At 49.3% G+C, this 23,713-nt stretch overlaps 10 protein-coding genes across 10 annotated transcripts; 5 read left to right on the top strand and 5 right to left on the bottom strand.

Annotated features, from left to right (window-relative positions):
* The first annotated feature begins 155 nt into the window (after positions 1–155).
* On the top strand, positions 156–3,579 carry BDV37DRAFT_251217 (exosome catalytic subunit DIS3). Its single transcript, XM_032082269.1, has 2 exons — positions 156–453; positions 504–3,579. Exons 1-2 carry the CDS (start codon positions 258–260, stop codon positions 3,404–3,406), a joined length of 3,099 nt encoding a protein of 1,032 aa, XP_031940444.1. The 5' UTR covers positions 156–257; the 3' UTR covers positions 3,407–3,579.
* Positions 3,580–3,592: 13 nt separating this feature from the next.
* Positions 3,593–5,212, bottom strand: BDV37DRAFT_294841 (MCT family MFS transporter; the record flags this gene model as incomplete). Its single annotated transcript, XM_032089728.1, has 2 exons — positions 3,593–4,903; positions 4,967–5,212. 2 exons carry the CDS (start codon positions 5,210–5,212, stop codon positions 3,593–3,595), a joined length of 1,557 nt encoding a protein of 518 aa, XP_031940445.1.
* Positions 5,213–6,036: 824 nt separating this feature from the next.
* BDV37DRAFT_149366 (LIM domain protein) lies at positions 6,037–8,766 on the top strand. Its single transcript, XM_032078947.1, has 2 exons — positions 6,037–6,474; positions 6,609–8,766. Exons 1-2 carry the CDS (start codon positions 6,381–6,383, stop codon positions 8,576–8,578), a joined length of 2,064 nt encoding a protein of 687 aa, XP_031940446.1. The 5' UTR covers positions 6,037–6,380; the 3' UTR covers positions 8,579–8,766.
* A 529-nt stretch (positions 8,767–9,295) lies between these two features.
* trm8 (tRNA (guanine46-N7)-methyltransferase) lies at positions 9,296–10,739 on the bottom strand. Its single transcript, XM_032078948.1, has 3 exons — positions 10,413–10,739; positions 10,163–10,350; positions 9,296–10,072 (listed from the first exon to the last, which is right to left on the bottom strand). The coding sequence occupies exons 1-3, from the start codon at positions 10,568–10,570 to the stop codon at positions 9,426–9,428; spliced, it is 993 nt and encodes a 330-aa protein (XP_031940447.1). The 5' UTR covers positions 10,571–10,739; the 3' UTR covers positions 9,296–9,425.
* Positions 10,740–10,810: 71 nt separating this feature from the next.
* BDV37DRAFT_149399 (ESCRT-II subunit protein VPS25) lies at positions 10,811–11,899 on the top strand. The gene is made up of 4 exons (XM_032078949.1): positions 10,811–10,852; positions 10,928–11,453; positions 11,513–11,588; positions 11,642–11,899. Exons 2-4 carry the CDS (start codon positions 11,082–11,084, stop codon positions 11,752–11,754), a joined length of 561 nt encoding a protein of 186 aa, XP_031940448.1. The 5' UTR covers positions 10,811–10,852; positions 10,928–11,081; the 3' UTR covers positions 11,755–11,899.
* BDV37DRAFT_251229 (BRCT domain-containing protein) lies at positions 11,431–14,813 on the bottom strand. Its single transcript, XM_032082270.1, has 5 exons — positions 14,628–14,813; positions 14,133–14,569; positions 12,689–14,069; positions 11,642–12,621; positions 11,431–11,588 (listed from the first exon to the last, which is right to left on the bottom strand). Exons 1-4 carry the CDS (start codon positions 14,718–14,720, stop codon positions 11,974–11,976), a joined length of 2,559 nt encoding a protein of 852 aa, XP_031940449.1. The 5' UTR covers positions 14,721–14,813; the 3' UTR covers positions 11,431–11,588; positions 11,642–11,973.
* A 253-nt stretch (positions 14,814–15,066) lies between these two features.
* BDV37DRAFT_272387 (putative toxin biosynthesis protein) lies at positions 15,067–16,966 on the top strand (the record flags this gene model as incomplete). The annotated part of the gene is made up of 5 exons (XM_032084862.1): positions 15,067–15,108; positions 15,528–15,635; positions 15,704–15,842; positions 15,922–16,030; positions 16,090–16,966. 5 exons carry the CDS (start codon positions 15,067–15,069, stop codon positions 16,964–16,966), a joined length of 1,275 nt encoding a protein of 424 aa, XP_031940450.1.
* Positions 16,967–17,291: 325 nt separating this feature from the next.
* Positions 17,292–18,510, bottom strand: BDV37DRAFT_272388 (ceramidase; the record flags this gene model as incomplete). The annotated part of the gene is made up of 4 exons (XM_032084863.1): positions 17,292–17,475; positions 17,566–18,082; positions 18,161–18,347; positions 18,415–18,510. 4 exons carry the CDS (start codon positions 18,508–18,510, stop codon positions 17,292–17,294), a joined length of 984 nt encoding a protein of 327 aa, XP_031940451.1.
* A 982-nt stretch (positions 18,511–19,492) lies between these two features.
* Positions 19,493–20,897, top strand: BDV37DRAFT_149407 (putative mitochondrial carrier protein). Its single transcript, XM_032078950.1, has 2 exons — positions 19,493–19,726; positions 19,841–20,897. The coding sequence occupies exons 1-2, from the start codon at positions 19,669–19,671 to the stop codon at positions 20,764–20,766; spliced, it is 984 nt and encodes a 327-aa protein (XP_031940452.1). The 5' UTR covers positions 19,493–19,668; the 3' UTR covers positions 20,767–20,897.
* A 29-nt stretch (positions 20,898–20,926) lies between these two features.
* BDV37DRAFT_149414 (uncharacterized protein) lies at positions 20,927–23,219 on the bottom strand. The gene is made up of 3 exons (XM_032078951.1): positions 21,484–23,219; positions 21,360–21,425; positions 20,927–21,296 (listed from the first exon to the last, which is right to left on the bottom strand). Exons 1-3 carry the CDS (start codon positions 22,978–22,980, stop codon positions 21,087–21,089), a joined length of 1,773 nt encoding a protein of 590 aa, XP_031940453.1. The 5' UTR covers positions 22,981–23,219; the 3' UTR covers positions 20,927–21,086.
* Between the last annotated feature and the right edge of the window lie 494 nt (positions 23,220–23,713).

Genomic DNA, 23,713 nt, shown 5'->3' on the forward strand with positions numbered 1-23,713 from the left:
GAACTTACAATCTGTCTGTAGTAAATTCGTATCAGAGTGTATGTTATCTATTGGCGTGAAGGTGATGAAGCACGTTATCTACGCAATACTACGGGGTATCGGGAGACTTTCCCATTTTGGGACAACATTTTATCTCAACTGCGCTCCAACAGCGGAACCGAAACTGAATGAACGTCACTGACTGCATCAACATCACATAGAGCAGCTTTATGATAAGAACAACCTGACTCTAACTGTCAGGTCACATAGCTGCCAATATGAAAAGCTTAAGGAGGGATTTCTCCTCCGACCCGCATACCGCAAATGTCACCAGCAAAATCTTCGTCAGGTCGACAAAAAGCGGAAAGGTGCAAAAGATCGTTCGAGAGCTTTACCTGAGACAGGATATTCCTTGCTCATCGAAGCTGTGCTCAACATGTCCATCGGTCGCTCCAGCGGATGCAAATGGAAACAGTGAGTAAGATGAGTGTAAAACACTGCGTCTAGTGGCTAATGCGACACAGTTGCGCCTTTCGTTCTTTCAGAGCACCCCGCCGGTACAACCGCTTTTCCTCGTGGCCATTACCTCGTCCCTGACACGAACGCGCTGCTGAATGGTATGGATCTATTTGAGCATACCGGCGCATTCTACGATGTGATCATCCTTCAAACCGTTCTCGAAGAACTTAAGAACCAGTCTCTACCCCTCTACAATCGCTTGCTTGCCTTGATCAAGACCGACGACAAACGCTTTTACCTGTTTTTCAACGAATTTAGAATGGAAACACATGTGCGGAGAGGGCCAAATGAATCGATCAACGATAGAAATGACCGTGCCGTCCGTGCTGTAGCAAAATGGTACACCGAGCATTTACGAGCCGCAGCGAAGAAAGGAAAGAAAGAGAAGACAGTGCCTACTATTGTTGTTATCACAGACGACAAAGACAGCTTGCGCAAGGCAAAGGAGGAGAACGTGACAGCCCTATCGTTAACCGATTACGTCTCGGGCTTGGAGGATTCCGACAGATTACTCGATATGATCAACGAGTCAAGAGAACAAAGAGAGACCAAGGGTGCACGCGGAGAGCTTTTTTACCCAGAATACTATACAATGTCCAAGATAATGACTGAATTGAGGGCTGGAACCTTACATCAAGGTGTCTTCAATGTGTCCCCGTACAATTATCTTGAGGGTTCCGTCAACGTCGCAGCATTTGACAAGCCTCTTCTTATTCTGGGTCGCGACAACAGTAATAGAGCTATTTCTGGGGACGTCGTTGTGATTGAAGTGCTCCCTAAGGATCAGTGGAAGTCGCCATCCACTAAGATCGTGGATGAAGAAGCAGTAACCAAGAATGACAATCCTGACGCTGAGGATAACGAGGCCGTGGTCACTGAAAGGGAAAGAAAAGCCTTGCAGGAAGAGGTCCGACAAGCGCATGGAAAGAGCACAGAAGGAAGGCCTCAGCCAACAGCTAAGGTTGTGGGCGTGATCAAGCGAAACTGGCGGCAGTATGTCGGACACGTTGACTCGGGCTCGACAGGTTCCCAAGCTAGCTCTGGTCGGCGTCAGCAAAATGTTTTCGTTTTGCCCATGGACAAGCGTGTACCCAAGATTAGGGTGCGCACCAGGCAAGCCTCCGAATTACTTGGTCAACGGATTCTCATCACAATCGATGCATGGGATCGTGATTCTCGGTATCCTACTGGTCACTTTATCCGTTCATTGGGAGAGCTCGAAACAAAGGGAGCTGAGACAGAAGCCCTGCTACTCGAATACGATGTACAATATAAGCCGTTCCCTAAAGCCGTTCTCGACTGTCTGCCCGCAGAAGGACATGACTGGAGAGTTCCCGCCAGTAAGGAAGATATCGGCTGGAAAGGCCGGAGAGACCTCAGAGATCTCCTTATATGTAGTATTGATCCACCAAACTGCCAGGACATTGACGATGCTCTTCACGCACGCCCTTTGCCCAATGGCAACTTTGAAGTTGGAGTCCATATCGCAGATGTATCACATTTCGTTAAGCCGAACAATGCGATGGACCTCGAGGCTAGTCTGCGTGGTACAACAGTCTATCTAGTCGACAAGCGTATTGATATGCTTCCACACTTGCTTGGTACCGATCTTTGTTCGCTCAAGCCTTACGTGGAACGTTATGCTTTCTCAGTTCTGTGGGAGATGACTCCAAATGCCGAGGTTGTTTCTACAGACTTCACCAAATCCGTCATTCGTTCTCGTGAAGCCTTCAGTTACGAGCAGGCCCAGATGCGCATTGACGATCCATCGAAAAAGGATGAACTCACAGAGAGCATGCGCACCTTGCTTCGGTTCTCTAAGATTCTCCGCCAGAAGCGTATGGACGCAGGTGCACTGAACCTGGCCTCGCCTGAAGTTCGTATCGAAGCCGATAACGACGAGGTTGGAGATCCACTTACGGATGTCAAGACAAAAGCTATGCTCGCAACCAACAGTCTCGTTGAAGAATTCATGCTTCACGCCAATATCACTGTTGCGGCAAAAATCTACAGCACATTCTCCCAAACTGCTATGCTACGACGACACGCCACCCCTCCACCTCAGAACTTTGAAGAGCTCATTAACCAACTTTCCAAGAAGCGGGATATGAGGCTTGATGTTTCTAGCTCACGCGCCCTGGCCGACTCGCTTGACCAGTGTGTTGATGCTAAGAACCCCTTCTTTAACACCCTGGTCCGCATTCTCGCTACCCGATGCATGACATCTGCAGAGTATTTCTGCGCAGGTGCTCATGCTGAGTCAGAATTCCGTCACTATGGTTTAGCCTCTCCTATCTACACGCATTTTACATCGCCAATTAGACGATATGCCGACTTGTTAGTCCATCGACAACTTGCGTCTGCTATTGGATATGAGGGCGAAGACGGCCGGGCAGTCGTTGAAGGTGTTATGACCCGCAACCGTCTTGAAGATATTTGCCGCAATATCAACTACCGCCACCGCAATGCCCAACATGCTGGTCGAGCCAGCATCGAGTACTACGTTGGCCAGGCATTAAAAGCACGCGGCGAGAAGCTATCCGCCAACGGAGTAGACGGCGGTATCGAAGAAGAAGGTTACGTCATGCGCGTTTTTGAGAACGGCGTGGTGGTGTTTGTTCCGCGATTTGGTATCGAGGGTGTTGTGCGTCTGGAAGACTTTGTGCTCAAGGGCGATTCTGCCCTACGCTCTGTTGAGGAACGGCGAGAACTAGTAGTCCGTCGCGAGAGCGAATTTGACAATGAGGAATACACTCTTCAAGTCTCGGATAAGGGCCACTCTGATCAAGGTATGAGCGTGGAACTATTCCAGAGAGTCAAGGTCAACGTCAGCTCCGTGAAGGAAGAGAGTGGCCGGGGTGCAGGAAAGAGAAGGGTTCGGGTGTTGATTTTGGGAGCTCAAAATTAGGGACAAAGATAAACATAGCATGTGTAGGGATGGCATTTGGGTCCTGGTCATAAAAAAGAGATTATCTGGAGTCTAGTGGTATTATAGTTAGATCATGTATTACTGTCTGGTCCTTATATACTTCTTTCATTTACATTATTAGACTGAATAATGTCTATCCAAGTGGATTTACCTGGACTACTGCTGTCACACTCTTTTCAGTGTAACCATGCCACGAAGTAGTGCAACTGGCGACCAGAGCTTAACCTCAGGTACGGGATCGGAAGCTGGAGGTTCCACTGCCGGCTGGCTCCTCTTCTCATCTCCAACCCCACGGGAGCTTCCGACCTTAACACCGTTATTATTTGCTGTCACCGTGGCAGACGATTTCAGTTGAGCTTCCCGGTTGATATATTGCACTTTCCAACCTCGGACTACCCACAAGCACAACGAGGCACCGATGTACATAAATCCCGTGAAGATCTGGACCCTCAAGTAAACAGAGTCGTTGGAGTTGTTATCCCGCAAGACAAGAGCGATAGCCTCAGAGACAGTCGTAGGAGCGACGAGAATGATCCAAGTAATGCTAAGACCGCTGGGCAGGTCTCTCAAACCAATGATTTCCGCAAGCACGGGAGTGACAGTTGCCCAATACGTACCAGCCACGGTACCAACAAGGACAGCAAAGAAACAAACGACACCCATACTGCGCGCAAAAATCCAAATGACCAGACAGAACAAGCCACAACAGAAGGAAAGAATTGTAGCAATATTGATGCGGCCGAGTTTGTCGCTGAACATGCCCACAAAGGGCCGACCAAGGCCTTGACCGAGATTCAGCAAGGCGCTGACAATGCTACCCTGATGGGATGAGAGGCCAACCGAGAGGGCGAAATTGGCTATGCTGAATATGAGGGCAACATAGCCTAACATACTGAAGACGCCCCAGCCGAGAAAAAGGAGAAATTCGGGGCGTTTGAATAGTGGGAAGTGAAAGGCTTTGTGACGGCTTCCGACGTCTTTGTTCCGGTCTTTTAGGAGATTTGCGCATATTAGGTTGACGACGCATGCAATGATGCCCAATATTCGGAAGGCCCAGCTAAGTCCCAGTCGAGGGATCATGGAGCCTACTGCGAGGGACCAGATTAGTCCTCCCAGACCGGATCCGGCGGCGTTGATGCCCATTGCGAGACTCCGTCGTCGCTGGAACCATTGAGGGATAATGCCTACGCTTCCGACGAAAAGAAATCCCATCCCCCATCCGAAACAGACGCCTTGGCTAAGAAAGATGTGCCACCTTTGCGTGGCAAAGGAGGATCCAATCAGTGAGAGGGTCTCAAAGAAGACGCCCATATTTAACACAAGACGTGTCCCGTAGACATGGATCAGATGGGTGGCCAAAGGAGCAACCAAAAGAGCACAGGATATGCTCAGGCCACCGGTGAAGGCGTATGAGAGTGCAGATGTATTGGGGAATACATCGTTTGAAAGATAATAAGAGAGGAATACACCGTAGCTCTTAACTAGCGGTCAGTCTATCCTGTGTTTTTATTAAGGGACAATGAAGCTTGGGAGACGGACGCTGTTGATTCCCCACGTATGTGCATTAATCCAGAAGACACAGGCGACACAAACCCATCCATAGCCACCGTCCGGGGGTACATCACGTTGATACTTCTCTTCTAGGTCTTCCGGAGCTGCGTTTTGCTGCTCTTCCAGCTCAGTTTGATCTTGACGTTGGTCTTTTCTATATAGTGGATCTTGCGAGATTAACTCACGGTCATAATCTCGAGAGCGAACTATATCGATAGGAGTGTTGTCTGCCATTCGTGCGACAGAAATAGATAAAAGTAAAGTGTGATTTTGCGTCTCTCCCTCCGCTTATTATACATGAGAGCTTTACTGTGCCCATGAAAGAATGGACCTTATAGATTAAACCGAGAGAAGGCTAGGGTAAAATACTCCAAGAAACTAAGCGAACATGAACTAGTAAGAGTCGAAGTTTATGTGTCATGCATTCGACAAGAAAGGCTACGACAGTCTGATAATCGCATCCTGCCGACAAGGATTCCTTGGGCGACGGTAATGGCCGCGGCAGTCCCAGACGCCGTCATTGGGCTAATGACACCAGAAAATTAATTGAGGTTGGATGTAATGCCGAGTAGCCGGTGGAGCAAAGCTTGGGAGTTGGAGACGGAGTGAAATCCGGAGAAAGTTGGGGTATCAATTTGGTTGGTAAACTCCAGAGAGGTCTCATTGTACCAACAGAGGACAAGTCGTACAGTACAAAAAGAGATCGAGTGGCTCTGCAGGGATCCACGTGTGCCACATGGTTCAGGATAATATGCTCATTTCATTACCTGATGCTTGCAGCATGTATTCCCTGTATTATCCAAGATAGAAATGCCCGAAAGATACTAGTAGTACATCGGAGTATTCTGAATGCGAGATGCCCGATGACGCTTGACCCATTGTAGAGACCATGTTAGGTCTTAGGGTTAATGCTGCCTACTGCGGTTAGTCTCTTGAGATAATCCCCGCGTTGCCTTTACAACCATGTGAAACCGGCGTTTGCACTGTTTGCACTGATTTGTTGTTGTTGTTTCCCCCCTTTCAGCCCTTTCAGTCATCCAGGCCGTCAAATGCCCATTGTTACGGTTGTTATGATCAACTGAAAATCATTCCGATCAGTGCCAGACAGACTAACCCTACAGAACATTATTGATTAATCAATTCCTACTTTCCTTCCATCTAAGACTAACAGACTTTAAGCATATCTCTTTGTGATGATACTCTAATCGTCCCAGCGGGGCTGAAGAGATCTTTCTAGCCCAATCTATCATTGAGCCCACCCCAGCCACCTTCTGGAACATTATTGGCTCACTGATCAATTATATGGGAAACTGACTTCATAGCTGAACAACACATCAATCGACTCTGATGTCTCTCAGGATACCTTTCCCTTGAAGACTCTCTTCCAGGCCAACACCACACCATGTATAGACCGTATCTGCACCATAACAAGACCAAAGATGGCCAACGGAAGGTCTCCCCTCCCGGGCCATCATACATGTCCGACAATCAGGTTGGTAAGTCTACATTATTAGCTGCGTAATGGCATTCTTCACTCTGCAAGGTGTTGAAGGTGTGATCGTATTTTTTTTTTTTTATTTTTAGAACTTATCTCCTGGATACTAACATGTGGCTAATCTTCGCTGTATAGCAAATTATCTGAAGGACCTCCGCACAAATAGACCAACCCGCCCAGGTGGATCGAGGCCACTCCCTACGACGCCAGCTGAGTCGAATCCTCGAGAGGACCTCCCGCCAAGGGCAGCATCAGCGATGTCTTCATACTCACATTCGAGGATGCCGTCAACCACTACAGCGGGCGATAGGGAGCTGCCCCGCGCTACTAGTTCTTTATCTAACCATCGTCCTGTATCTTCTCGAGGATCCATAGGCAGTCCGGCTGGACGACCGCTGGTCCAAGAACCCCGAATGGTACCCGTTCGGAAGAATATCTCGCCAACGAGGGTTTTCTCTCGTCCTAGCCCTCCATCTCCAAACACAGCATATCGCGAGAGTTACCGGCGTCGATTTGAAAGGGAGGAAGCTCAATCCCTCCGTAATGCACTGCAAGAGATGGATATCCAAGATGACATTCGCCTCCATCAAGCTGCCCAAGATGAGGCTACGGAACTGGTTTGGATGCATCAAAACCCTGGATTGCCCTTCAAGAATCCATACGCTCCTTATCGTAATCCCGATATGGAAAGGTCCAGTCAAGGATCAGATAGGAGTAGCGTTTTAATTGGTCATACTCCCGCTTCCAGAAGTCCACAGGGGGACAGTTATCGTCCCAGGTCAGACTACTACACGGACTCACCCAGCAAACGTGCCGAGGAACAGCAACCTGCTTCGGGCGAACCAAATTCCAGCCCCAGAAAGAATGGCACACTCCGAAAGAATCTCAAAGTTGACTTTTCCTTGCCTCAAAACGGGAGTCCGTCAAAACGAACAAGCAGTGGCTACGGACTGGGCCTCGGGAGTATCAGCAATGGTCCGTCAAAAGGTGTTTTTCGAAACCCCAACGACCACATATATGAAGAGCCTGCGGAGTCTCAGCATATGGACGATGAACGTCCTGATTTCTCAAGATCCGATTCGTCAGCCTTAAAAGTCAAACCACGTAATGCCGTGCCTCGAGGCTCGAGACCCCTCTCTGGCCGATTTGGCAGCCTTTCATTCGTCGATAAACTGTCTCGTTTTGAACTACATAAGCATCCCCCAACGCAGTCAAGAAATCCTGAGTATAAGGCCAACGATCCCCTTCCCCAGGCAAATCCGAATGATGAACAAGCCATCCCGAAAAAAGATGGAATTGAGATTCGAAGTGACGAAATTCGAGCAGCGACAAGTAAGAAGCTCAAAGACCGAAGTACAAGGCTACCCATGCCAACTGCTGTGAGTGATCGTGCCGGCCGGCCGATTGTGAGCTTTGATCCAACCTGGAAGCCCACCGAAGCCCAGTCCCCAGGCAAAGGTATCGACGTCGGAACGCGCGAATCCGCTTCACCAACACCACCCCCTGCACCTGCTGCTCCTACAATTGAGATATCTGAAGCGCCTTCTATCCCAGTGATTAACCTACCAGATGACAAGCCACCTACTCTTTCTGAGATGGCCGGGTCGTCACAGGATCGTAAGAAAGATGAAAGCTCTCTCCCGACCTCACCCAGCAGCAGCAAACGTTCAAATCCATTCCAGAGGAAATCTCCATCATCGGCTCTGCAGAACCGTTGGCTATCAACTTACAGTCGGGCTGGTGTCCCAACGGCGACGTGTGAATCATGCGCTCTTCCGATTTCTGGGAAAATTGTCACTGCTGCCGGATCGCGTTTTCATCCAGAATGTTTCATGTGCCATCATTGTCAGACACCGCTTGAATGTGTGGCCTTCTACCAAGAACCCGATGCAAAACGTCAGGAACGACTGGCAGCCGTTTCGGAAGCCGACGAGGAGGCCCGCTTGCTGAGGTTCTATTGTCATCTTGACTTTCATGAAATGTTCAGCCCGAGATGCAAGAGCTGCAAGACCCCTATTGAAGGAGAAGTGGTTGTAGCATGTGGTGCTGAATGGCATGTCGGCCACTTCTTTTGTGCCGAATGCGGTGATGTACGACCAACCTAAGAACCTGAAGTCCAAGTGATAATATGCTAACTATATTTTCCCACAGCCTTTTGACCATGACACCCCGTTTGTAGAAAAGGATGGTTTTGCATGGTGTCTTCAATGCCATTCCCGGCGCACTTCTCCTCGATGCTCGGGGTGCAAAAAACCAGTACTTGATGATGTTGTCATCTCAGCTGTCGGAGGTCAGTGGCATGATGAGTGCTTTGTCTGTCACGAATGTAGTGCCGGGTTTGGGCCGGACGGCCGATATTTTGTCCGAGAAGGCGAACCGAAAAGAACAGCAAAAGGCCGCATCATCGGAGGCCCAGTCCAGTTACCTGTATGCGAAAGATGCGAGAGCATACGACTTAAGGCGTCACCTCGGATTCGATAATGACTGCACGAGAAACGCCGAGAAGACACGGTTTATCATTTAGACCAAGTTTTATTGACTTCCGCACAGTGCTTGTAACTGTTCGCAGCATCTTGGGCGCTGGAGTAGAGTCTTGTCTTTTTGTTTTTCTTTCTTTCTTTTGGGTATATTATGCACATTACAATCTATGTCAACTATTGCATATGCAGCAAGCGGGAATATGCGTCAAGTGAGTGAGTGTATGTCAAATACTAGTAGCGTCTACCAGCTTGTTGTACTTGTTGGGGTTGGGCAGTCTTGGGCGCCATTGAGCTATGGACAGGGTCACGGAACTGGTTTCTAGCTAGGTCTTTTTTTTTCGGGTTAATAGGCTTTGGTAACTGAAACTACTATATACATGTATCAGGGGTTCGAGTATTGGCATCCAACCGCATAGAATCGCTAGTATAAGACACCATAGCCAGAAGCAGCAATGGAGATAAGTAGGAGATATCAAGCAGGCCATTCAGGGTCGGCCTTGCGACGGAAAACAGCCACATACTTGTTTCCCTTGTTCCTAGTGACCTTCTTGCCTTCCTCCGTAGACTCCCTCATGACCTCCACACAGGGATCATTTGCCAATTCCTCCTCAGACACCCGCTCAAAGAGATCCTTCACTCCACCTTCACTCGCCTGCTGTTCACCTTCCTCTCGGAAATGCCTCAGAACCCAATGATGATATTCCTCCACATCAGTGATCGTATACAAAAGGCCCCCAGGCTTCAGCGCGTAGGCATATTCAGCATTCAGGTTCTCAGAAATGATTCTAGCCTTGTGCTTCCTGGCCTTAAAATGAGGATCTGGGAAGCAAATAAAGATCTTAGACAATTGGTGTCTGCGGAAGAAGTTGGGGAAGAACTTCATGGTATTGCTGCGGAGGGAGCTGATGTTCTGATACCCGCCCGGCACAAGGCTATTGGATGTTTCGGGGGTGGCGGCTGAATCCAGCGAGGCCTCATCGGTGGCCAGTTCGGCAGGAGTTGACGGTGCTGGGGAATCGGTGGCGGTTGTAGAGGGGTTCTTGAGTTTGTTCTGCTGGGCTCGGAGTGCTTGAATGCGGTTTTCTACGTATTCGATAACTTGGGTGCGGATTTCCATACCTAATTAGTCATTAGTCCAAATTCCTTTATAACAGAAGCCGAAAGGTGCTGCAGGATAGGATCAATAGATTGACCGGATCAAGAGCATACCAAGTATCAAAGTCTCAGGTAGCAACGGCGCAAGACCAATAAGCAATCCACCGAACCCGCATCCAATATCCACAACCTCGACATCTTTCAAAAGTTTCCTCGCATCTGCCAGATTCGTTTGTTCAGGATCAGGGTTGACAAACGCCGGATAATGCGACGACCAGTCCATATGCGCCGGGCTGAGCGGACTAGAGCGTTCAGTTAGCACCCACAAAACCCACGCGCGCAGGCAATTAACAGATCAACATACTAATCCAATCGATGATCTGAGAAGGGATTGGCGTGTGCACGCTGCCGATAGAACTTCTTCTGGGGCAGTTTAACCTTGGCCGTGTCTTTATTGGCTGCGGCCGCCGCTTTTTGGCGGTATTGATCGCGCTTTTGGCGCTTGAACGGCTGAGTGGACATTGTGATTATGATCGATTATGTTGTTATGGCCGAAACTGGCCCGCGAAGTAGGGCTGTAAAGAGACAATTGATGGACGTTGTGGAGGAGGTGGGGTGCATTCGACTGTGATGCGATCGGATGAGGTGCGGAAATTTATTTCGAGATGGAGTTAAGGTTATGGGGGGCCCGGAGATAAAGCCCACATGCTTGTCAGTGACTTCGATTCAACTTCACCAGTCTCCCACCATTTGATTCTTGTTCAACGACTTTCGCTTTGGAATCGTGTTATACGCTTCGTTACTGTATAGTTACCTGGATATTTTTGCGGTTTCCACTATCATTCATCAGCTCATTAACCGTCTCATCACTGATCAAAGTGGTATCACTCCAGCTCCCCCACCTATCTATCAACCGTTATCAACCCCTCCGCACTTCAATATCTCCAAACATACTACACTCTCTATAAACATACAACAGGCTCCTTTGGTCAAACCACGGCGCATCTAAGCGAAATCTAGAGAAGGGAAGGAGATGTCTAATTCAACCCCCTTTCAATTCCCGCCGACCTACTCCTTCCCCCCATTCTTCACGCCCCAGCCGAACAGCACAACACGACTCTCACAGCTTCAAAAATGGTCGCTACTAATCCAATCTTGGTGTCGCCACCACCAAACATACCGTCTCTCCTTAATAGAAGCTATCGAGTCACCGCTATTCCATAATTCCACGTTGCGGAAACGAATTACACTGTCTGAGGCGCGGAATATCCTGGACTGGATGGCAGAGAGCGAAGAGAAGGGCGGAGGAGGTAGAAGAGCAGAGTGGATTGATGGGGCGAATAAGACGATTGCTTGGGTTTGGTGGAGGAGACCGGAGGAGTGGGCGGGAATTCTGGCAGATTGGGTATGTTATCTTCCAGGGCGGGCGAACGATTGGAAGCTGATGCTCGGTGCCGGGAGTAGATTGAGAATACCGGACAAAAGAATGTGGTTTTGACGGTTTATGAGTTGGTTGAAGGGGAGGCAACTATGTCACAAGGTAGGTATTGTGTGGATGTTCCGGGGTTTGCGCGGTCTACTGACGCTCGATAGAATGGCATGGCATGGATGTAGATGTTATGATGAAGTCGCTCAATGTCCTTGTGAAACGGGGCAAGGCTCAAATTTTTGGCAATGAGGGCCAGGAAGGTGTAAAGTTTTTTTGATGGAAGCATTTATCTAGCGCAGGCGTTGAAATCATGCACTGTCATCATGGCTGTTCATTAAATCGCTCGGATACGACAAGTAACTTCTACATGATAATTCCAGAATATACACAGAAGAATCACTCCGCAGGTCAAGAACCCCGAGAGTCCCAGAAAAGCTTGGACAAGCAAAAACAAAATCGTTTTGCAGGACACTCTAACTCCCGCCAAGACATGGGCTTACTCCTCCATCTTGTCAGCCATGTCTTCACTCAACTCATACTCATCTGCTGCGCGCAATTCTTGCGACATCACAACGTCAAGAAGCCAATCCACGCGCACAATCCGTGGCGTTTTGCCAATACCTTGAACCATCTGGCGGAACCGTGGCCATAGTCTTTGGTGCTCGGGTGCCACACTGCTGAGTAGGTACACTTCTTTCCGCCCCCAGTTATCGTCGCTGGAGCTGTCATCGTCACTCTCTTCTCGTTGTGGTTGGTATGAGACGCGTCCGCGGAAGAGCGAAAAATTTCCGCCATTGGTGTCAACAATGGATTTGAAGGCTTCAAAACCTCCTCGAATGATTTCGACACAATAGATCTGATATCCCTGCAAAAGCTTGTTCTTGTTTTTCTTAGCGTTGCTTGTGGCTACCTCTAGGGAGAACCCGAATCGCTTTTCTGCAGCCTTGTCCTCCAAGAGGAAACCGGCAGGGTCTAAAAGTTCGTTCTTTTTAAGGCATGCTGTGATGAAATCGGTGCTAATAATCATTGGGCTATAAGCAAGTGCGTTGACGAACTTAGGAGTTCGAAGTATAGACGGGGCAGCAAGGTGAGAACATTTCCGGGCATCTTGGACAACCTGGATACCAAGTTCCCGAAGTTGTCGCTATAGGTTATTAGTTTCTGTCCCGCGGCGAACAAAGCCGTAATAACTTGAGGTGAGTTCCACGAACCTTGTCTGCATCTTCTTTCTTCATGTTTCCTACCCACTTTTGATACCCCGTGATTAATAGATGCATTGTCACGGGAGGCTTTGATTTCTTCTGCCTCTTTGCCTCTGTTGCTTCGTCCTCATCGCTTTTGGCCTCAGGCTCGAGCGATCTTCGCTTCTTAACATTAAGTGTAACGCGGTCCTCATCCGTCTTTTTACGACCTCCATAGATCACACCACCAACACGCTTCTTTTCCTTTTCGTACAAAGCAATATCCGGAGCAATATCATGGAGACGGGCAGCCGCGGCTTCCTTGGACTTCCGACTGCTTGTGGAGGATGGAGTATCATTCTCCTTGCCTTCCGAAGTAAGTCGGGTGCGCGCAGGCGTCTGTAGCTTCCTACTATCGGAACGTTTCCGTGACTTGCCGGCTGGTGTTGCATTACCTGCATCCGAGAAGCCTCCGTCATCTTCCGGCTCTTTCGCTTCTGGCGGCTGCACGGAAACTGTCACCTTTCCGGTTGTAGCATTCTGATCCTTATTCTGCATGACTCGCCGCGGGCTTATGGCAGCTTCAGGTTTTTGTTCTGAAGGGAAAAAGAGGCTTTCGAGAACACCCCTGTCCAGCCGTGTCTGACCGACCACCTCGCCTAGGTTGGTCCGTCGAGGAAAGTGCGTATACCGAGGATCTGAAACCGGTTGAAGCTTCCACTTTGCGTAACTCTCTTCGAGCCACAAGTGATTGACCACATGCAATCCCCATTCTTTTGCTGCAGAGCACTTTTCACTGTTTCCATGGGCAGTCACCAAATGTGTGTTGTCTTGTTTTAAGGTCTTGGTACATTCTGCGCCTGATGCGGCGACTAGATTCTCTAAATAAGCTCTAGCCTCCCCAACGTAATTGGACAGGCTGATCTTGAATCCTTCAAAACCTGGGATCGCAGTTCGTGGCACAGGGTAGTGCAGCAATCGTCGCAGGGGCGAGGTCCAGGTGTTGTATGTTATCAAATGGTAAAGCCAAGATAAGTTTCCAACCTCTTTATTCAGCCTCGACGCCACGCGATATGCAAAACCTTCTCTGTAGCGACATATCAAGACCTCTGCCTTGGAAACATCGGACGTGACTGCACCTCCGCCTTCCTCGATAATCTCTGTAATCGAATCTAATAAGTGCGAACCAATCCCAAGGTCAGTAGAAAGCATGACGTGCTTCCCTTCAAATACATCGAGCTTTGGCCGAGGCGTGGGTAGAGTAGTTGGCTCAGCTGTGGAAGCTCCGACAATATCACGATTCTCTGTAGAGCGGATCGGCGCATCGGGGCCTGCACGGAGGATTTCTGGGTTTGGCAGAGTATATGGGCGTTCGTCGATTCGTCGCCCGAGTTTCAGGCAGTCGTCAAACCTGGCAAATGTCAGGTTAATGAGATCATCCAATATTCTGCCCCTGCAGACCTAGGAGTCTTACCAGTGCGGAAGCACTATCTTGACATTCAACTTCTTGCCAAGTGCCACTCGAGCCTTGTCTGAATCCGTTGTCAGATCGACCAAGTGAGTGACCATCTGTGTTATCCTGGGGCTGTAAAGCCCGCCTTTTGCCAGCACACCACCGATAATCGCATCCTTATCGCCCTCTGGGATATCACCGCATGTAACCACAACATCGTTCAAAAATAGTCGGGGGTCGGGACTGTACTGTCGCGGGTTTGCCAATTTTCTCTTGTTAAGACATGCGTGCAGCCATTGCGGTTTGACAACAGGTATCAAAGCGTCGTTAGCAGCGTCAAACGACGGGAAATCGATGGTGGTAGATACGAGATGGCTAAATTCATGTAACGGTGGGAAGGTGGCTGGCGGCTCATAGATAACGGATTCACCACCCTGCTCCTCGAGGGTTGTCGCAAGCTAGTGGATATGCATGTAAGGGTCTGATGTGTTCATGGATAGATCAGTCGATGCATACCTGTTGCGCCGTCTCGAGACTGAGGTCTTTCGAACATATTATACAGATCTTGCACTGGTCGAAGAGCTGAAGCTCCTCTTCGCGGCCCACCATGGCGGGAATTAAGTGTCTTTACTATTAATTTCCTGTTGTATATAAGGTTCTGTCACTGTCACACAAGGAAGGGTTCAATATTGCTGGTTGACAGGTAGCTAAGATCGTGGCGGCGTTTTACTATAATTATGCGATGCGACGCGCCAACGCGCCGACACGACACCTGATCACGTGCGCGTACCAATTACCATCTTTGGTGCGAGTGTAATCAAGTGACGCATTCGCAATCTACTATTAAAAATAACCAGTCCGGAGTCATCCGTGCTGTCTGACTGGGTCTACCATGTTGAGAAAGCATAATGGCGATGGTAGCGACACCGTTCCTGTAGACGATACTTATCCCATCATGCAGTGTGCTACAGGAGTTCGCCGAATGTTTGTTCAAGAAGTGGGGAAGATGGGCCAGTTTCAGCGGTATATTATCCAGATTGTTCATGCTTGCTCCTAGATAATGCCCAGGAAACAACAGGTTTGTTTAACTAGTGTATAAAGCAAGATAATAATGCAAAATGCTCGGCACTGCTTTTCGGGCCATTCAGAGTTAATTACGGGAATGCACCTCGGCTCAGCGATCCAGCCCACGGCAAAAGTGACCAGGGCATAGCTCCGCTACCCCAGACTATAAGCTGGGAACACTCCGCCTTTAAAAAGCCCCAGGCAGGCCCATGATAAACCGAAATTTTCCCAAATAGAAACTATACCTATGCGATGTCTTCCCCTACAAATTCCGGGCCTTTTCGCATTGTCGACCATGTGGTCGAATGCCAGCATATTCGGGAATATCCCGCGGCTACGGCTAACGAACAGGAAGATGAATTACATTTAGCTGTCAAGCAGTATATTCCCCTAGATAACCCTAATCCTCAGCCAGGTGATGTCACTATTCTGGCGACTCATGCGAATGGCTTTCCGAAGGTATTTACTTGCGTCCTCAAATGTGGCTTGCTGTTCAACGGAAATAGACGGCTAATACTGTTTGACAGGAACTCTATGAACCACTCTGGGAAGAACTACATGCTCGGTCCAAAGCCAATGGCTTCCGTATCCGAAGTATCTGGATAGCCGACGTTGCGCATCAAGGGCAAAGCTATGTAAACAACGAGGACCTCTTGGGCAACGACCGTACGTAACAATGTCTCCGCTGGGTGCTACGATAAATCAGACGGCGAATAGTCTAAAACTAACACTGGCGCGCAAACAGCTAGCTGGTTTGATCATCCCAGAGACCTCCTTCACCTCGTCAACGTAAAGCGCAAGGAGATGCCTCGTCCGATCATTGGGATTGGTCATAGCTTTGGCGGTGCACACCTGTAAGTCTTCTGCAGAATGGAGCCGCGCAACTCTTCTTGACACCCTTCAACCATCACAGTGCGAAATTATGCCTGATGCATCCTCGACTCATCCACACTCTGGTGCTGCTAGACCCTGTTATCCAGCGACAAACGACACAGTTAGACCCCGTATCAGCCGACAAGCGAGAACTGGTTATAGCCAAAACTACCCAACTATCAACCTATCGACGAGATATCTGGCCTTCGCGCAAGGCCGCTGCGGAGGGTTTCAATCGAAGTCCGTTCTACCAAGCCTGGGACTCCCGTGTCCTTGACCGCTGGATTGAATACGGCCTGCGAGAACTTCCCACGGCTATTCATCAACTTCCCAACGAAGCATCGAAGGACGGTGAACAACCCGTCACTCTAACAACACCTCTTCACCAAGAAGTATTTACTTTCTCACGTCCTAATTACGATGGACCTCCGGGCAAAGATGTACCAGTCAATCGGGTAACACATCCCGATCTCGACCCCGATCATCTGGGATCTTTCCCCTTCTACCGCCCTGAGCCGTCACGTATATTCGCAGAGATCCCGCACCTTCGACCTAGTGTGATGTACATATTTGGCGGTAAATCAGACATGTGTCTTCCCGAGATGATGGCCGACAAGATGGCCAACACTGGCGTAGGGTTAGGCGGCAGTGGAGGGGCAGCTGCGGGTCGAGTTCGTGACGTCTATCTCAAAGAGTTCGGACATCTGCTTGCCCAGGAAGCACCGACTGAGTGCGCCGAAGCAGCCAGTAAGTGGTTGGGTCAGGAACTGCAGCGTTGGCGAGAGGAGGACCAGAATTTCCGAGAGCAGTGGAGTCACAAGTCGAAAGTTGAGAAACTCACGATTGATCCGCGCTGGAAGGAGAACGTCCCTGCCCCCGTGAGGGGGAAGAAGGGCCCTTCCAAGCCGAAACTGTGAAGTCCACTAGACAACCCGCAGCTACACAGGAGTTATGCTGTCCTCAACAAATATAGCGTACATCGATGAGCTCCATATAGATTATCGGATAAACAACATGATCTTAAAGACCCTAAATCACGCTGTGAGCTGTAATACCATCTTCAATTTTCTCATCTTGTTCTCTATAATAATATGGTCCTGGCCAGGCCAAAACCAATGTCTATAATGAATAAGCAAAACATAGATGCCAGGGTCATAGTTAAGCCACCGTAGCTCCTGGCTACAATGCTCGCTCAAAACGGAGTAAGGATATAGTATCATCAATAAGAACAATCGCACTAGCCTAGTTTGATTTCTTGGCCACGCCATTTTCGCCCTTGTCTTTGGAGCTAATACGGATGATCTCGGGGAAGTTCCAGATGTGCGGCCACCACAGGTAATACTCCTCTTGACGGTTGTTCAAGCAGTGGCGCAGCCAAATGCCCCAAATTATATAGAGGTACGCACCAATACCGGTCATAAGATGCCTAACAACAGAACAATGTTAGCAAGCACGGTACGAGCTCAGACCTGCGGCGGCGCAGAAAAGAGAAAGAACCGGAGATAAGGAGACATACCACCAGCCATGACCTTCAAGGAACATACCCCACGGAAGCCCCACTACCCGCCGCCATCCGCGGATCTTAGTGCAAAAGTGGTTATCCAAGTTCCAGATAAAGAAACCGCCGAGGAACATGCTCAGTCCATAAATAACCATGAACCACATGGTCTTCAGAATCTTGACATCTCGCACATTCTCGTAATGTTGATGATCCTTCGAAGGAACGGGTAGACCCTGCTTCTCGCGCGCTATCCGGTCATCCTCGGTGGTGTGTCGCCATTTAGGGCGAAGGGTTACCTCCATGGTGTACATACTCCGCAGGACGACGACAATGGTCAGGAGAGCGTATGCATTCTGGTGGAAGACAGGGTCTTGAAGGTAGTGGTAATAGAGGGTGATGAAGACGGCCAGACCGGTCAGCGCAATGGCTAGGAATACACGGACGCTTGTCGGTCTCGAGTAAGAGAAGGACGCATAGCACATCAAACATGTGGTGTAAATCATAGAAAGCTCGTCAACGAGTTGCATGGGATCTATCCGAGAAGATCAGGTTAGAAAGGCCGAGTTACCAATCACTTCTCGTAGAAGATATATAGAAATCTATCACTTACATTTCAGGGTCGAATGGAACAGGAAACTCCCCGTTCCAACCAGGAGATAACCATAGTACGCCACTTCAAAGATCGAATCATGTCCATTGCGCCTACAGCTGCGTAGCCCTTTGATTCCGAGCCACATAAACAGAAGGTTTGTCAGAGCGTTGACAATCTCGGCGGAGTAGATGGTCACATAGTAATCCTAGTTTTATGAAGACATTAAGAGTGAGCTGAGCAGAAAAAAGGACCAACAAAAAGGTTGGACACACCTCCTCGCACCAATTCAAGGTCGACGTAACGGGGTTCCAGTAGCCAGCCTTGGAAGGCGGGTATGGAAAGAAGGGAAGGGCAGGCCACTCAGGCATTACGGGCAGAGACCGACTCCGGCTGTCCACGGATGATGGTCAATCTCTGTTGTGACGGGGTAAGTATCGGGAGGAGTTATGAGAAAGAGGGCATGGCAGATACAAAGAGGGGAAGAAAAAAAGAAAAGTGACTGTACAAAGGGAGAGGCGTCGACTGGCGTTCGTGGAGTTACTTTGTACCTAAACTAACTTGACATCCGTTCGGTTCACCCAGACCCGTGACGTCGATTGATTACGACTGGGTCAAGCATCGCAGGCTGTCAATCCGCATTTACAGGAAACCGATTGGCTAGCCTGTGACTCCGCCAACTGCCGAATCATTTCTTGGGCTTGGTACTTGGTTACTGAGTACGGGTGCAATTTTGACTTTGCCTTAGCTATGGATGCATCCGGCCTACAATACAAATTTCGTATTGCAGATCCCTGGATGAGACATTGAACGAAGGGTAAATTGAGTCAAGAGTCATTCCCCAGGATTGCTGCGGGAGAGTTCAAGGCTGGGTTCGTCTAACAGTCAATCGTCTCCCAATTGGCAGAATTCCACACATATACCTCGGTACATCCATGGATGGGTACACACTTCTAGTAGTAGTGTCGCAGGCCTGACTGCACCCAAAATACTACATGGACACCAACTAAAAAGTCTCGTGGCCGGGGATCGTAACCCGTTTGGCATAAAAGTTAGGTAAGCCGATGTACTGTAATTCTGTCGTACTGCATACCTCCCCGCACCAAACTGATTACTGTATTTGAGTACCGGGAATACACCGCATGTGGCCACCTGAAACTGTATCCGGCCAATCATAATTCGGAACGGAGCTCTGATGACTTCACCAATCGCGATGTTCGAGAGGAAAAATACTACCGGCAATTCCGTTTTTCTGGAACCTCACATCGTACCTGATCTGAGTAGTACATGTCAGATCTAACCTTTCCAATTCTTCATCACTTTTTCTGTATCGCTTGAGATGTGGTTTCTGCCGCCCCTTTCGTGACTGTGACCGCATTCCGGTCTCTCGCAAGATTCTCGTCATCTACGAAAAAGCGGTGTCCGTTGCGGATGAATTGAATCTGCTGTGATACTCACTGTCTGATCAACATTTCAAGCACATAAACGTTCCGTGAACTTTCCAGGCTGGGCCTGTGGATAACCTTACGATGTCCAACAGCGCTGCATATGCAGTGCCGCAGGTGAAAAAGACCTCTGCCACTACGAGTATGTTCCTCAATTTGACGGCCTCGCTTCACTCTCTTTCTTTGGCCCGCTAGAGAAAACTACAATTTTTGTCGTTAGACCAAGCAAAGTGACTCTTGTCTAAATTTCTGGCAGCATCAAAAACCACCTTTCATTTCGCCGCCGGCCTTTGTTCCGGCCTCAGCTCCGCCATCCTCCTCCAGCCAGCAGACCTCCTCAAGACCCGAGTCCAGCAGTCTCAGAACGCCGCGCTTCTACCGACCATAAAGTCCATTGTCTCTTCTCCGAATGGAATTCGCGGCTTATGGCGTGGAACCCTTCCCTCCGCCCTCCGCACAGGTTTTGGCTCAGCGCTCTATTTCACAAGTCTCAATGCCTTACGACAAGGTGTAGCGCATACCGGAGTTCCAGTGGCCCTCTCCAACGCTAGCGCAAACGGTAAAGGTGCGGTGTCTTCGTCTGCTCTTCCGAAGCTGTCGAACTCGGCCAACCTTGCCACGGGTGCGGCCGCTCGCGTTGCGGCGGGATTTGTGATGATGCCCGTCACCGTACTGAAAGTACGCTATGAGTCGAGCTATTACGCATATGGCAGCCTGTACAGTGCAGGGCGCGATATCCTCCGCACAGAAGGTGTGCGAGGCCTTTTTGCTGGATTTGGGGCAACTGCTGCCCGTGATGCCCCGTACGCAGGGCTCTATGTTCTTTTCTATGAGCAGTTGAAGCGGCGCTTCGCATCGCTGGCCGACTCAGGAACTGGTGACCAATCGCTGAAGTCATCATCCTCATCAATTAACTTTGTCTCTGGAGCATTGGCGGCTGGCCTTGCTACCGCGATCACTAATCCGTTTGATGCGGTCAAGACTCGACTGCAACTTATGCCTAACAAGTACGGAAACATGATGCGGGCGGTGAAGATGATGATTCAAGAAGATGGCATGCGGAGCTTATTGGGCGGCTTAGGGTTGCGTATCACCAGAAAAGCGCTAAGTTCAGCACTCGCTTGGACAGTGTATGAGGAGCTGATTCTTCGTGCGGAGAAGCACTGGGCATCAAGAGACTAAGTGCTAGGTGTCTGTATAACAAATAACCTATTTCTTTCCTTTGCTCGAGCATTTATTTGGGAGTTTGGGTTGGGTGATAAAGGAGTTTGGGTATACATCGTGGCAATCATCATTGTATCATATATAGGTGCGATCATATATCATCAGAATCCCAACTCATGACGAAAAAAAATGAACATCAACACGAAACATTTCAGGTCCAACAAGTCATCAAAGTTTACAAAAAAGCCAATAGACAGCTCGGACACCAAATCCTAGGCCATGAAAAGCAGACGTATAGAGGTATCACTTGCGTTTCGCAAAACAATTCAATCGGCTGATCAAGTAAAAATCCATGCCCGCCGACTGGGGCTCTTCTTCCGCACAAGGTACATCTTATCCTTCTTCCTGTCATTGACCTTCAACTCTGTCAGTGTATTGGAGGTCTGGGTAATGAGTTTGCCTTCGCGAAGTCGGCGCGTGTGATCAAAGAGCTCTTCCTGGAAGTCTTCCGAGATCCATTGTTTGATAATTATATAGTTGCTGTCGCGCTGTTGACACCTGTCAGTTAGCATTGTTTATTTCGGAGATATCAAGCCTTCGAGGGCACTCACGTCATCCCAGTCCCAGGGCAAGTGATAGGCCATGAGAGTGTCAGGCAGAAGATGTCTGCGGTGGACCTAGACGCTGATGTTAGTTTGGCCAGACACGGAAATTTTTGGCAGTTCGGTGGCATACCTTGATCCAAGTCGTCCGGCGGTGTTCTTCCTTCTCTTCCTTTTCACTTTCGTCGTCCTCGTCCTTCTCCTTCTCCTTTCCCTTCTTCTTCTTCTCCTTTTCCTTCTCCTTCTCCTTCTCCTTCTCCTTTTTCTTCTCTTTCTCATCTCCCTTGCCGTCTTTCTTCTCTTCCTCCTTCTTTTTCTTTTTGGTGATTATCTCTTCAATCTCTTCCTCCGTGTAACCGAATTCGATCCTCAATCGTGCCCTAAATTCTTCGTCACGTCTCCGCTTCGCTTCTCTTTCGGCAGCGATCCGCCGCTCCTCGTTCAATTTCCATTCCTCGATGGCCGCTGCCTTCATCGCAGCTTCTTTACGTTCTTTCTCCTGTTTTACAAGCAGAGCTCTCGCCTCCTCATCTCGGATTTCTTTCTTGATTCGCTCGCGCTCCTCCTCTTCGTCAATCTTGCGCTGAAGTTCCTTGAGCTTTTCTTGGCGGATCTGCTCTTTGAGTCGTTGCTGCGCCTCCTCCTCGTCGATCCTGCGTTGAAGATCCTTGAGCTTCTCCTCCCGCAGCTTCGATTTGACATCTTCATCCTCCCTAGCTCTGCGTTGGGCTTCCTCAAACTGACGCAACTTGTAGCGATGTTCTGCTTTGCGCTGCTCCTCCTCTTCTTCGATTTTGTGTCGGAGCTCCTTGAGCTTCTCTTCGCGCAGTCTTGATTTGACACCGTCTTCCTCCCTAGCATGGCGCTGGGCTTCTTCAAATTGATGCAGCTTCCAGCGGCGTTCCGCTTGCCGCTGTTCTTCCTCCATGCGCTGGCTCTTCTCGTACTTCTCAAGCCTCCTCAGTCGCTCGCTAATCTCATCCTCGTACCAGTCCTCCTCCTGCTTGAGGATACGAACATCATGGGAATCACGAGCGTCACGGGCTTCAAGGCGATTGCGAGCCAATTCTCGTTCTAAGCGCTCTATTTCCTGCTGCTGTCTCAACAGCTCCAGATCTTGTCGGTGGTCGTTCTTTTCCAGCAGCCGCTGGTCGATCACCAGCTCATAATCCCGCTCATGTTGCCGCGGTGACGCCTCTCGTGGCGTACTGGCAGTGCTGGCACGAGGACGTCGATGATGAGCACGCAAGAGGGTCTCATCTTCTGACTCGTAAGGATCAATGTAAGTCTCCTGGTGCTGGTCCTTACGGGCCTTGTTGGCACTTTTGTTGGAGCCCTGATTCCGTGACTCGTTTTTAATATCGACGATGACGGCCGGAGGTGGTGGGGGACGCTCGTGAGACCGTCGTCGCCGGGCGCCTGTGGATGCGGAGCGGTGCAGATGCACGTCCTGCACGACGGGACTCAGGTAAGTGTTGCTGCCGTGATCGGGGCTGAAACGATGACGGGAGAAGGAACGCCTCCTGAAGGACGTTCGGCGGCGGCCGTTTTCCATGGAATAGTCGGACTCTGAGTAGTCGGACTCGGAATCGGTCCATGGGACGATGTGTTGTTGTTGATGACGACGCATCTTGGTGAAGAGTATATTATTTGGTTTTGTGTCACCCCTCCCTTTTTTTTTAGATTTTTTAGATTTCTTCTGGGATCAAATAGGCCTAATATTCTATTGTGTTTCCAATGATGACAGTTGGGATGTGGACTGTCGAAGCGGGGCGGTTTTGTGATTCAAAAGAGGAGACACAAGAAGTGACGTAGTGGGAAGAAGCACTTGGCAAACACAACTTTCCAAGAAACAGCTGTGGTGGGATTAAGAAACCCTAAGAAGGTGACAGGGGTCAAAAGCAAAGCACAAGGAGGGGTAACCTCTGGAAGCGAAAGATGGGCAAGTAATAAAGAAAGGTGAAAGATAAGCAAAGGAAGAAGAGAAGCGAAGAGAAATAAGACTGAGCCTCAGTGTCAGAGGGAAAGAAAAAGGACCAGCCCCCGTGCCTCGTAAACGCGGGCGGTCCAGCTGAAAAGTGGGGGACAAAAGACAAGAAAAGCCGTTTGTTATTCGACTGTCGTGATCGCTGGGCAGGAATCACCCATTGGACTGGCAGTTTGGGTTTTGGGGGTCAGGCTGATGATCCGCATCGGGTGGCCACTTGGTGACTTTATCACTCTCTCTCTGTACGGAGTAGAAAAAGGGGTTCTAGAGACAACAAATGCCCATGGATGATAGGTATCTATTGATAGTACACTAGACAACATGAATTTCTTCGAATAAACCTTTACTAGGTAGTACCTACTCCTACTGACTCTTA

Source organism: Aspergillus pseudonomiae (genome assembly GCF_009193645.1).
Source record: "Aspergillus pseudonomiae strain CBS 119388 unplaced genomic scaffold BDV37scaffold_43, whole genome shotgun sequence".
NCBI lineage: Eukaryota > Fungi > Ascomycota > Eurotiomycetes > Eurotiales > Aspergillaceae > Aspergillus > Aspergillus pseudonomiae.

Excerpts from the sequence above, each read along its gene's own strand:
- BDV37DRAFT_251217 (XM_032082269.1), top strand. The coding sequence starts at position 258 with ATGAAAAGCTTAAGGAGGGATTTCTCCTCCGACCCGCATACCGCAAAT. Across the intron at positions 454-503 it reads AGCGGATGCAAATGGAAACA|TTGCGCCTTTCGTTCTTTCA; the intron begins GTGAGTAAGATG and ends AATGCGACACAG.
- BDV37DRAFT_149366 (XM_032078947.1), top strand. The coding sequence starts at position 6,381 with ATGTATAGACCGTATCTGCACCATAACAAGACCAAAGATGGCCAACGG. Across the intron at positions 6,475-6,608 it reads CATGTCCGACAATCAGGTTG|CAAATTATCTGAAGGACCTC; the intron begins GTAAGTCTACAT and ends TTCGCTGTATAG.
- trm8 (XM_032078948.1), bottom strand. The coding sequence starts at position 10,570 with ATGTCCACTCAGCCGTTCAAGCGCCAAAAGCGCGATCAATACCGCCAA. Across the intron at positions 10,351-10,412 it reads TCAGATCATCGATTGGATTA|TCCGCTCAGCCCGGCGCATA; the intron begins GTATGTTGATCT and ends TGAACGCTCTAG. Across the intron at positions 10,073-10,162 it reads ACCTGAGACTTTGATACTTG|GTATGGAAATCCGCACCCAA; the intron begins GTATGCTCTTGA and ends ATGACTAATTAG.
- BDV37DRAFT_149399 (XM_032078949.1), top strand. The coding sequence starts at position 11,082 with ATGTCTAATTCAACCCCCTTTCAATTCCCGCCGACCTACTCCTTCCCC. Across the intron at positions 11,454-11,512 it reads CGGGAATTCTGGCAGATTGG|ATTGAGAATACCGGACAAAA; the intron begins GTATGTTATCTT and ends TGCCGGGAGTAG. Across the intron at positions 11,589-11,641 it reads GGAGGCAACTATGTCACAAG|AATGGCATGGCATGGATGTA; the intron begins GTAGGTATTGTG and ends GACGCTCGATAG.
- BDV37DRAFT_251229 (XM_032082270.1), bottom strand. The coding sequence starts at position 14,720 with ATGGTGGGCCGCGAAGAGGAGCTTCAGCTCTTCGACCAGTGCAAGATC. Across the intron at positions 14,570-14,627 it reads GTCTCGAGACGGCGCAACAG|CTTGCGACAACCCTCGAGGA; the intron begins GTATGCATCGAC and ends CATATCCACTAG. Across the intron at positions 12,622-12,688 it reads AGAAAGAAGATGCAGACAAG|CGACAACTTCGGGAACTTGG; the intron begins GTTCGTGGAACT and ends AATAACCTATAG.
- BDV37DRAFT_149407 (XM_032078950.1), top strand. The coding sequence starts at position 19,669 with ATGTCCAACAGCGCTGCATATGCAGTGCCGCAGGTGAAAAAGACCTCT. Across the intron at positions 19,727-19,840 it reads AAAGACCTCTGCCACTACGA|CATCAAAAACCACCTTTCAT; the intron begins GTATGTTCCTCA and ends AATTTCTGGCAG.
- BDV37DRAFT_149414 (XM_032078951.1), bottom strand. The coding sequence starts at position 22,980 with ATGCGTCGTCATCAACAACAACACATCGTCCCATGGACCGATTCCGAG. Across the intron at positions 21,426-21,483 it reads GCCGGACGACTTGGATCAAG|GTCCACCGCAGACATCTTCT; the intron begins GTATGCCACCGA and ends ATCAGCGTCTAG. Across the intron at positions 21,297-21,359 it reads TGCCCTGGGACTGGGATGAC|CGCGACAGCAACTATATAAT; the intron begins GTGAGTGCCCTC and ends AGGTGTCAACAG.